The 11,903-nt window shown below is 52.2% G+C and overlaps 1 protein-coding gene across 1 annotated transcript in view; it reads right to left on the bottom strand.

Moving 5' to 3' along the window:
- Nucleotides 1-3,732: 3,732 nt before the first annotated feature.
- The window catches only part of LOC112806455 (uncharacterized), a 16,944-nt gene continuing 8,773 nt past the window's right edge, over nucleotides 3,733-11,903 (bottom strand). Inside the window, exons 4-6 of the mRNA XM_073889003.1 lie at nucleotides 10,539-10,665; nucleotides 9,089-9,220; nucleotides 3,733-6,814 (exon numbers count right to left, since the gene is read on the bottom strand). Coding sequence (XP_073745104.1) covers nucleotides 5,508-6,814; nucleotides 9,089-9,220; nucleotides 10,539-10,665 — 1,566 coding nt within the window. The 3' untranslated portion in view covers nucleotides 3,733-5,507. The remainder of the gene's footprint in view (nucleotides 6,815-9,088; nucleotides 9,221-10,538; nucleotides 10,666-11,903) is intronic.

Genomic DNA, 11,903 nt, shown 5'->3' on the forward strand with positions numbered 1-11,903 from the left:
GGAGACCTGGCTGGATGAAGACATCACCAACGAAGGGGCCCCAGGCACACCTCTCCCCTCTCCCCCCACCCCCACGCCCCACACGTGCAGGCACACATCCAAGAGATGAAAATGGTGCAGGAGACCGAGTGTGAGCCCAGGATATAATGACACAGGACGCTCGCGTTCATTCATTAAAGCAGCCTGAGACAGAGTTTGGGCAGTTGATAACGCTGCCTACAGTTTTATTGTTATTAGGGGCTGAGGGTCGGGGGGCCTCCCCCTCCACCTTCTCTCTGGCCCCCTGCTGCCCTGCCTCACTGGCCCTGCCCCCGGGGTCACAGAGAGGTCTCCCCTCCGCCCTCCCCCCCACCCACACACACACACCCCCAACCCGTCCCCGCCGCATACCCCCAAACACCCAAGTAACTTCCACCACAAGCCCAGCTGCTGGGCCTGGGCCGGGCCTTCCAGGGAAAGGCCAAGCTCAGTTGCTAGGGGAGGTCCGCGGGCCACAGACGTCATGCTCTGGAGCAACAGGGGCACAGGCGCCTGGATCCGTGGATCACGGGTGGCTGGGCTATGGGGGCCGGGCGCAGGCAGGAGCGCCAGACGCACCATGACTCCCAGACGCCAACTGAGTCCCAAGAGCCTGGCGCATGCGCAGACGCACAGACCTGCACCCTCCTATTGGCCTACTTTCCAAAACTCTGACCCTCTCTTCCTGCCTGGGAAGCCTACTGGGAAAACAGACACCCTCGGGCAAGTGCACACACACGTGTGCAGTCACACATGCACATGCTCGGCAGCCCTCTGGCGCACACAGGCTCACACACATGGAGACACGCGCGTCTGCGGACGCCCATCCCGAATCTCCAGGTCCCCCTCCAGGACTCGCAGACGCCCTGCTCTCTCTCCAGGGACGGGGCCCATGGGCTCTCACTCAGGGCCTCTCCCCACCACGCCCCCCCCGCACCCCCGCACCCCCGTGCGCCCTTCTAGCTGTGCACCCTGCGCTGTCTCCCAGCCCCCACACCAGGCAGGGCGCGCTCACGCACTCACTGGAGGTTCCAAGGCTGGTTTGCTGGTGACTTGCTCCTCCTCGAGTCTTCACATGTGTCCTCCGTGGACGCCCCCAAGAGCAGCATTCCACCCCCGCCCCCGCCCAGGCTGGCGCTCCAGTCACCAACCCCCACCCCCACCCCCGCAAACCTCCCTCGGGACTCTCCCCTAAACTCCTCCTGTGCCCCAGCAGCCAAGTCCATAACTTGTTGCCCTGACTCCTAAGTGACCTGTCCCGTGTCTTGAATCCCCCCCGGTGTGCCCTTCCTCCCCTGCCACAGTAGCATGCAGGGTGCCCCCAGCCGTCTGCTCTGGGCTGGTCCCAGTGTTGTGTGTCCCCTCCGGTCTCCTCTCCTGCAGGTGGCAGGAGGAATCCACGCAATTCAGAGTGGCCGGCAGCTGGGAAGTGGCCTGGAAAGTGCCAGCAATCCTCGGGATGAGTCTGTGGTCCTCTGCGGGGCTCCATGCCGCCCACACCCATGGCAGGTGCTCCTAGGCAGCTGGGTGGAGCCCCTGCGACCCCGAGAGCAGGATTCCTGCTCTGCGGGGCCTCCGCTTCTTCCACCAAGACCCCTCTGTGCTTCCCGAAGAGGCTGGGGATCCTGATCAATCCTGATTCCTATCCGGATCCTGATCCTCATCCGGAACTCGCTGCCACCGGGCCAGCCCCAGATCAGCACCCCAGCCCTAGAGCACAGCGCGTGGGTCCCTTCAGAGCAGGGCAGCAACCACAGACTGTCTTTCCAGGTCCCAGTCCCCAGTCTGACTTGGCTCCTGCTTTCCCGCTGGGCAGGGGCGGGGCAGGCGGGCTCAGAGCCTCTCTGGTTGCCTGCCTAGGGCCCCCTCACCACACACAGGCCCAGAGACTAACCCCAGACAAAGAGTGTGTGAAAAGAACGTGCTCTCACAAAGCTCAGGGACACTCCCCACCCCCACCGCCCCCATTTGCGCTCCCAGGGCAAGTGATTCAAGCAGGGCCAGAGAAGGACATGGGCTGTCCTGGTGCTGCTGACAATGTGACTGTGTTCACAGGTGGAGGGGCAGGAGGCTTCTTCCCCCACCTCCTCTCTGGCCCCCACTTTCCCTGGAGCCCTGTCCGGGCGCCTGGGGTCTTCTAGGGCACCAACATAGAGGGGCTTTCCCCCAACCCTTCCCCAGGACTCCAGCCCCGGGGCCTGGCATGGGCCTTCCAGAAACAGACCAATCCCTGCCCAGGGAGGGGATGCCAAGGTCGCAGCCCTCATGCCTGCTAGCTGCGCTCTGGCGAGGGTCCCGCTGCTACCCGACCAGGGGTGCTTGCGTGCAGGGCTGGCCCTGCACTATCATTGCACACACGGTGACCCCAGCACAGGGCGACCCTCTCAGGCATTCGCAAACACAACAGCACTCTATCAAACGTTCAGAATCACGCCCTCGGGCCTACTTGTAAGAATGAAGACCCACAGACATCCAGGAATGTGCAGGAACACATCCACCTGCTCAGCCACATACTGGACACACACACACACACACACACACACACACACACAGAGGTCACCATTACCTCTAGCTTTGGTGAGGTGTCTCCATACCTGTATTCACTCTCCCCCTCCAGCCAGAGGGATTGTTTATTCTTCCTTTTTAAAGTCCTCTTCAAAAGTGACACATCCTTACTATAATCACCCCAAGAAAAAACTGATAAATCGAATAGTTCTCCTAATCCCTCCACCAATCTATTGCAGCCTTACTGATATTGATTCAGAGTCTGTGGGGGAAAGACACACTCTCTCTCCCCTAGGGTGGGCCTCTGGGACCTCTGGTAGCTGTGCTTCCGGGTTGGTAGAGAATACTCCTGTTTGCTGAAAGAAGGACAAGGCAAAGATTTGCAGAGAGGACCAGAGATGAGGGATGTGCCATGGGGTCCTGTCTGCACCAAGTTCTCCATTCCAATCCCTAAAGTTAAAGATAACTTCGAGCAAGGAAGCTTCCCTGGTGTGTGAGCCAATACATTCCTTTTATTGATGTTGGTTTCATTTAAGCTAGTGTGAGTTGGGTTCCTGTTATTTGCAACCAGGAATGTAGTGGGTATGTTCACATTCTTCCCTCATCCTGGAGGGATCTCCTCAACTCCTCCCACCTCCACAAATGTCTCACAGACAAGAAGAACCCCAAGAATGAGCATCTGCCACAGGTACTCCTTCCCAAACCACCCAGCCCTACTCCTGAGATAATTTCCAAGAGGATGCAGCCACACGGCCAAAGATGGGTCCCTCTTTTTTTTTTTAAGATTTTATTTATTTATCTGAGAGTGTGTGTGTGTGTGTGTGTGTGTGTGTGTGTGTGTAAGCACAAGCAGGGGGAGGGGCAGAGGAAGTGGGAGAAGCAGATTCCCCACTGAGCAGAGAGCCCAACCTGGGGCTCAATCCCAAGATGCTGGGATCTGGGATCAGGACCTGAGCTTAAGGCAGACACTTAACCAACTGAGCCACCCAGGTGCCCCAGACGGCTCCCTCTTAAAGCCCCAGCAGAGTTCTTGGAGATCCTCCATCCTCACCCTTAGTCTATCTCCTAGTGCTCGGAAGGAAATGCTCTGGGGGTCATGAAAGCAATCTAGAGAACCTGGGTCTGCCTATCTGCCAAGTTGCTCTGGGAGCAAGCACAAAGCCACACCCTGAACATGGTGGCACTCTCTACTTTCGGCTTTCTGATAAATTCTCCAACAGTGATGCCAACCACTGACCCGCTTGGAGGCCTGAGACATCTGACCTCTCAAAAAGGAGGCAATATGTTACATTGTCCCGTCACCAAGTCAGGGCTTTTCAAGCTGGGGGTTGCACCCCATGTTGGTTGGTGAAATCGATTTAGAAGGTTGTGACCAGGACTTTTTAAGTGAAAGGGAATTGGTGTGTGCATACAATAAGGGTAAACAGTGTTGCTTTAAACTTATCCTTCACGTATGCACAAACATACGTTCACACACACATAGAAAATACACACACATGGGCTGTACTGCAATACAGAATATCTTTTACACTCCGAGTCATAGTCACAAAAGTTGGAGGGTTTATCTCTCTTCCTTTGCTAACCACTCCCACACTTCACCCTCATTCATTTCAATTTGTCAGCTATTCAGAGCAGGGATCAGTCAACTTTTTTGCCAAGGGTCTCAGAGCAAATATTTTAGGCTTTATGGACCATCCGGTCTCTGTTGTAATTACTTGGCTTTGCATGGAAGCAGTCATAGACAATACGTGGCTGCATGCCAATAACACTTTATTTACAAAAACAGGCCACAGGCTGGGTTGGTCCTCGTTTGCCCACCCCTGATCCAGAGTCTCCTCTGTGCCTGCTCCTGCCATAGGTAAAGCCAAGCTGCTCTCTGCCCAAAAGGGCAGTCTGAACAGAAATGTAAACACCTATACTTTTTTTTAAAGATACATTTTGTGAAAATTCAAATGATATGAATTCGAAAGCATGGAATATAAAAATAGCAGGACTATCTTGATTCATGTGCAAAATATGAAATAATCTTTAAAAAAAAAAAAAAAAGCTCTCCTGAGCCTCATTTTCTCAGCTACAACATGGGATGATATCTGTTCCTATTTTATAGGACTCCAGAGAGAATTCCAGGAGGCTGTGTAAAGTGCTCAACACCACGCGTGGCAGGTGAGGTGCAGCATTTTCAGCGATCTATTGGCTGTTCTGCTCCAGACAGAAGGAGATGTCCTGTGAGCAGGATGCTGGCCAGTCCCGAGACATCAGAGTGCCCACAGAACCATCCGTGGGGGCCAACATAGTCTCAAAAGCCATTCATGGAGCGCTACATTTGGCTGTGCTGTCTTCCTTCCTGGATAGTTGAACCCCACACTCGCTTTCCTGGCGGCGATGCTGCATGATAATTTTGATAAAAGATCCAAGCCAGGGCCCAACCAGAACCTTCCGCAACAATGGGTATGTTCTCTATCTGTGCTGTTCGATTCAGCACCCGCCGGCGAGTTTGGCCACTGAATCGTGGCTGGGTGCAGCTGAGAAAACATTATACCTTTTATTTATGTTTGGTTCATTTAAATGTTAATAGCCACACACCGTTTAGTGGTTACTGTAGTGGACCACGCAGAAAACTATTCCTGAATTCCTTCTCAAATTTAATTACTCGTAGTGCCACTACTGATATTTGGGGCCGGAACAGTCCTTGTAGATGGAGGTGTCTGGCGCATCATAGGGTTCAGAGGATTAATGGCCTCTATCCATTACTGCCAGTGGCCCCAACAGGTTGGGACAACCGAAAATATCCCCAGCCACTCCCCAAACATCTCAGGTGGGGGCCACGTAGAGCTGTCCCCTGAATGAGGACCCCTGGTCGGCTAGGGAACCTCTGATGAGAGGCGCAGGGAATCTCCACTCACACAGTTTGCATCTGTCATTGTGACTTCTCTGGGGATTACGAAGGCGTGGGTCCTGGCTGAGGGCTCCCTCACACAGGGAGCTCACTGTCCCTTTCTAGCATGCACTTTCTGGTGGAGCACCAGGGACGAGAGCTGCTTGAAGGCCCTCCCACATTTGGGGCATGCGTGCAGTTTCCCTGTGGCATGGATTTTGCGGTGATTGGTAAGGGTAGAGCTGTCGGTGAAAGCTTTCCCACACTCAGAGCACACGTAAGGCTTCTGACCAGCATGCATCCTCTGGTGTCTCTGAATGCTTGACTTACACCGCAAGGCCTTCCCGCATCCCTCACACTGGTAAGTATGATTCTCTGTGTGGCTTTTCTGATGCTTGAGAAGGGCCGCCCTGCGCCGGAAGGTTCTCCCACACTCCCGGCATTGCTCCGGGGGCCCCAGCTGGTGAACCCTCCTGTGTTCCGACAGGTGGGAGCTATTCCGGAAGTACTTTCCACACTGCTCACACTGGTAGGACTTCTCCTCCTGATGAATCCGATGGTGCTCGAAAAGGTGAGAGTTGCATCTGAAGGCTTTCCCACACACTTTGCAGTGGTACGGCTTCTCTCCTGTGTGAATTCTCTTGTGCTCCGTCAGGGAGGAGCTGCGGCCAAAGGATTTCTCACACTCACTGCACTGGTAGGGCTTCTCCCCAGTGTGCACCCTCCGGTGACGAGTGAGCTTCGTGCTCTGCTTGAAGGTTTTCCCACACTCCTCACATTTGAAGGGCTTCTCCCCCGTGTGGGTCCTGTGGTGGCTGCTCAGTGTGGAGCTGCTGTTGAAGGCTTTCCCACACTCCTTACACTTGTAGGGCCGCTCTCCGGTGTGAATCCTATAGTGAGTGAAAAAGTAGGAGCTGTGCCGGAAGGACTTCCCACACTCGTCGCATTTGTGGGGCTTCTCTCCCGTGTGGATCCGCTCATGCTCAATGAGGTGGAGGGTCTGGTTGAAGGTTTTCCCACATTCTTTACATTTAAAGTGTGCCTTCCCCCTTTGGATTCTTGGACGACCATGCCTTGGGAAGCCTGGCGCCTGTGTTTTTCCATTAATATCTCTTTTCAGGGTCTTCTTTCCTCGAGGGGTGCTCTGGGATGTCGTTGGTGGTGGTGGACGACCCAGGCATCTCGTCATGGCCGTGGATTCATGCTTTTTCTTTCTAGGGAGGATTTTTTTGCACGAGTCCGCGGCCAGCCTGGGGCCAGCTTTTTGCTTGCTCCTCAGGGGCCTGTCCTCGGTTTCCAAAGTCCTTTCCGTCCTAGCGCCCCTTTGGGCCATTTCCTTTGCCTTCCCCAGGGATGGCCTCGTAGAGGTGCCTGGCTTTGGAAATGTGGTCTTCGGCACAAGCCATGTCTTCTTGTCTGAAAGGGATTCAGAATGTAAATCTCTCTCTCTTTTTTTTTAGTGCCATTGTCTTTATCTTTGGTTGAAAATGTTTTGTCTCAGTATAAAATACATACAAAAAAAGCATACAAATCATAAGTGCATGGTGTGATTAGAATTCACATCATGCCACCAAAAAAAAAAAAAAAAGGTAATTATGTGAGGGGATGAAGGTGTTCTCTAACTTTATTGCCATAATCATTTCATTATATATACATGGATCAAATTATCATGTTACGCACCTTAAGCCTACACAGCATTATATCACAATAAGCTCACACAACTCTATCCTAATAAGGATGGAAAAAGAAAAGACAGCCAGTTCAAATGAAATGGAAATAAAGTAGGAAAAAGAATCAATGCAGAAATGAGTCGGCACAGAAAATAGAAAAAAAAAATCCTCTATTAATAATTACTTAGAGATGAGTAATGAAATGTTCCAGAAATAAATCAAGAGCTGATCTATAGATTGAAGGGAAAAGTGATACCGAATGTTCTGTACTAAATGTAACTATTTTATAAGCTATCATTTATAGTCCGTGAACCCCGTGCGAGTCAGCGGCCATGCGTTACCCCAGAAGCATGGTTAGTTCTTAATGTTCCCTTATCACTAAAATGATGTGATTCTCTCTGTAAATAAGTGGAATAACATATTTTTGTGAGTCTAGCTAGGGGAAAAGAGAGAATTCACAAGGTGAACTCATTCACCTGTCCAGCGCAAAGATTAAGATCGAGAAACAGAACCCTAGAGCCACCCTCCTCGACCCCAGCCCTCAGTCCATTCCCTCCAATGACCCTCTTCCTCTTGGAAATTGAGACCCTGACATCCAGTAGCATAGATTGGCTTTGGCCCCTTTTGTACATTATATAAATGCAACCTTATAGCATGCACCCTTTGGTGTCTGGTTTCTTTCACTAAACTGTTCTGTCTATGAGATTCATCTGGATTGTTGCATGCAGTCGCAAGTCATTCATTTGCATTGCTTATAGGGTCCCATAGTGTGACTATACCACAATGTGTTTAACTTTTTTATTGTTGATACACATTTAGGGAGTTCCCTCTTTGGGACCATTAGTAATTGAGCTGCTATGAACATCCCCTGCTCAGCGGGGAGTCTGCTTCTCCCTCTCCCTCTGCCGCCCCCCTGCTTGTGCTCTCTCTCTGTCAAATGAATAAATAAAATCTTTAAAAAAATTGAAACTGGGGAAATAAAAGCTGGAATGAGAAAGAGGCTTACTATTATTGTTATTTTAATGAAAACACCTGGTTACTCCTTGGGTGGTTTTTTTTTTTAAGATTTTATTTATTTATTTGACAGAGAGAGCACAAGCAGGGGGAGTGGCAGAGGGAGAAGCAGACTCCCGGCTGAGCAGGGAGCCAGATATGGGCCTCGATCCCAAGACCCTGGGATCATGACCCCAGCCGAAGGCAGAAGCTTAACCAATTGAGCCACCCAGGAGCCCCTCTATTTGGGATTCTTATTAAATCCATGTATTATCTTTATTTTTAAAGTTTTATTTATTTATTTTAGAGAGAGAGAGTGCTCGAGAGCACACGGTGGGGAGGGGCAGAGGGGGAAGGAGAGAGAAACTCTAAGCAGACTCTGCGTTCAGCATGGGGCTTGATCCCAGGACCGGAGATCATGACCTGAGTGAAACCAAGAGTCAGTTGCTTAACTGACTGAGCCACCCAGGGGCCCCTTAATTCCATGTATTATCTTAAAGGAAAAACTCTCTCTCTATTCTCCTATATTCTTGAGATTCAGATGCTGATGGGGGATAGTTTTGCTGCCCCAGAAACATGCTGTTGTTTTTCCAAGTCAACAGAGGGCTACCCAGGGGTGATAATCTTAAGGATTTATGTCCAGTGCTGACCAGCCTGCACCAAAGAACTGCTGTGAACATCTTTTTAACAACAAAGACATCGACACATGCATACAAGGAGGAAAGTGAACAGATGCTCGCTGAAGCAATCAGGGAAAAACCCTGGGGAGGGGACTGAGGGCAGAGGCAGCAGCCAGTGCAAAGGCCCTGAGTTAGGGTGTCAGTTGATGGCAGCCTGAGTCTGATACGGAGGCTGTGGTGAAGGAAGGAGTGCAGGAATGAGATCCCAAGAGGCGAGAGTAATGGAAAAGTGTTCCTGGAAGGAAACATGCCCTGCAGGCTTCTCCCTTCTCCTTACACGCCTCAGCGTGCTGCGCCTTTGGGGAGAATTTCTCGTGGAGACTGCCATGGCGTCTCCTCCTACTCACCTGTGGAGATGCAGCTCTCGCTGATCCCAGCACCGCCTTGCTGGGGGTCTCGAGGGACATCTCTCTCCTTGACACAGGGCTCGTCTCCTTGCTCTAACCTGGTGATCAGCTTGGGTTTGAAGAGCCGATACCCTGCTCCAGAGAAGGAAAGAAGTGCTGGATGCCTCCCAGACCCCCATTCCAGACCAAGAGTTTGCACAGAAAGAAGAAGTGTGTTTATGTTCTGTTCCCAATCCCAGAGTGTGGGTTTCCTACACACACACACACACACACACACACACACACACACACACACCAAGCAATTCTCTCCAACACAGCTGGGGTCCTACAATTCAACTCAATTCTGACACTACCTGGAGGTAGGGTTGCATCCCACAGGTTCCCACAAGACTGACACCCCCCCCAAATTCAGACACCAATCACAAATCCAAGTTGTCACCTGTCCCTCTGACTGTCAGGCTATGGATTGGAGGTTGCAACCGACCCCCTTCTTGGGTTTGATGAATTTGCTAGAGCACCTCACGGAACTCAGAGAAACGCCTTATTCACTAGATCACCGGTTTGTTATAAAAGAATATAACTCAGGAACAGGAGATGGAAGAGATGTGTAGGGCCAGGTGTGGAGAAAGCGTGTGGGACGTCCATGCCCTCTGACGCCACACAGATCTCCACTTGCTCACCATCCTGGAAGCTCTGTCCTTCGGGGGTTTTGTGGAGGCTTAATTACAGAGACAAATTGATTAAATCATTGGCCATTGGTGACTGATTCAGCCTCCAGTCCCTCTCCCCTCTCCGGAGGTCAGGGGCGTGAGACTGAATGTTGGCTTCCCTGGTAACCAGCCCTCATCCTGAGGCGTTATCCCAAAGGCACCTCATTAACATAGCGAAAGACACCTTTATTCCTCTCACCAGTTCAGAAATTCAAAAGGTTTTAGGAGTTCTGTGCTAGAAACAGGAGGGAGACCAAATATATATTTCTCATTCTAAATGACAATAGCGCAATGATACAAAGGACCTCCAGAGGGAGCATCGGGCAACTGCCTCGCCAGCCTCCCCCTCCCCATCACACCAGCACAAAGTTCTATGGGGGGGTAGCCCCGTGGTCCCCAGAGAGCAGAGCCCACCCTCAAAGAGCACGACAGCCCATCAGCCTCTTCCTGTTGCATTGGCCACTGCGAGTGGTTTAGCTGTGCTCACGTGACCGAAGCCAGCTCCAGTCAGAGCAAAAGTCAGACTTTAGGACGGAACACCCAGGGCCGACCATGCGACCATTTCGGTTGCGAGTGAATTACAACGCCGGTGCCTCCGAGGCTGCTCGCGGCTGTCCCGAGACCGCAAAAGCAGACGCAGGTTTAGAGGGAAGCCAATACCACCAAACCTTAGTGCGCCGAGACCAGTCCTAGGGCAGAGCTCATCCAAGGCTTCTGAACTGTGGGGGCGCTGTCCTTACCCAAGGAGGCCAGGTTCCCATAGTTCTCCAGCATCACCTCTCTGTACAGGTCCTTCTGAGCAGGCTCCAGCAGCTGCCACTCCTTCTGGGTGAAGTACATGGCCACATCCCTGAAGATCACAGGTTCCTGAAACCCAAAGCCCCGTTGGTATTCACCCAGGGCCTGGTCCTTCACTTGGCCCAGGACAGTAGGTGGAAAGCCGACAGAAGTTTGGGCTGTGTTCAGAGTCCTGTGTTGTGTCAGCTTGCAAATAAGGCCTGGGCTCCTTCACCCTGCCCCATATCCACACCCTTTGCTACGTGGCTGCGCGGTGCGCTCCTGTTCCGAATCTTCGCTTGGCCATGGAACTTGCTGTGGCCAGTGGGGTGTCGGCCAAGTGTGATAGAAGCAGAAGCTTCAGAAATGCTTGTGCAATCAGCACTGCCTTCTGTCTCGTGCCTCTCCCGCCCCCACGAGTGAGGCTACGCCCAGGCTAGCCTCAGGACGATGCAAGATAGTAGAGCAGTGCCGAGTCACCCCAGTCCTCTGAGAAAAGCCACCTCAGGCGAGCTGACAAGCCAGAGTCCACCCAGCACATGAAGGAGCCCCAACACCAGAGAGCCACACAGCCAGCCCCTTATGGCTGTGTGCTCCTGACTGTCCATGAGTGGTGGTGGTGTTCACACAGCATTCTTGTGGCCATACAGCACACTCGGAGTGTTCGTGTGTTATGTGAAGGGATGAACGAAGGGATGCTATGAATGTTGGAAGCGGCCCTTTCACTTGCCAGTTGGGTGGCCACCTGGGGATCTCTGTTTCCACTGAGGTATACATCGATACCATGATGGTTAAGAGCATAGGCTCCAGGGCCAGACTGCCTGGGTTCGAATCTTGGCTTGGCTACTTAGGATCTGTGTGACCTTAGGCAAGTGACGTGAACTCTGTGCCCTCATTCTCTTATCTTAAAAATGGGGATAATACAGTACCACGTCCTGGAGTTGTGAGGATTAGGTGGATGAAAATAGGTAAAGAAATTAGCTCCGCGCCTCGTACATGCTCAGTGCTCAAGGAATGTCTATTATTCTAAATATTTGTTTAAAAGGGGAGGGGATTCTAGTCAATGGGAGAAAGAATGCAGGCTTGGAGAGTAGCTTTATTCACTCATGTACTCATCACGGCCTGGCTCTGGATCAGGTGCGGAGGGCCGGAGGTGCAGAGGAGTGCAGGTGCAGGAGGGCGCAGGTGCAATAGGGCAATGGAGCACAGGTTCAGAGGGCTGCAGGTGCAGAGGGGCGCAGGAGCACAGGTGTGGAGGGTTGCAAGTGCGGAGGGCTGCAGGTGCAGAGGGCTGCAGGTGCAACAGGGCACAGGAGCACAGGTGCGGA

The sequence above is a fragment of the Callorhinus ursinus genome, unplaced genomic scaffold, assembly GCF_003265705.2.
Source record: "Callorhinus ursinus isolate GAN/ISIS: 27379988/994484 unplaced genomic scaffold, GSC_fseal_2.0 scaffold100, whole genome shotgun sequence".
NCBI lineage: Eukaryota > Metazoa > Chordata > Mammalia > Carnivora > Otariidae > Callorhinus > Callorhinus ursinus.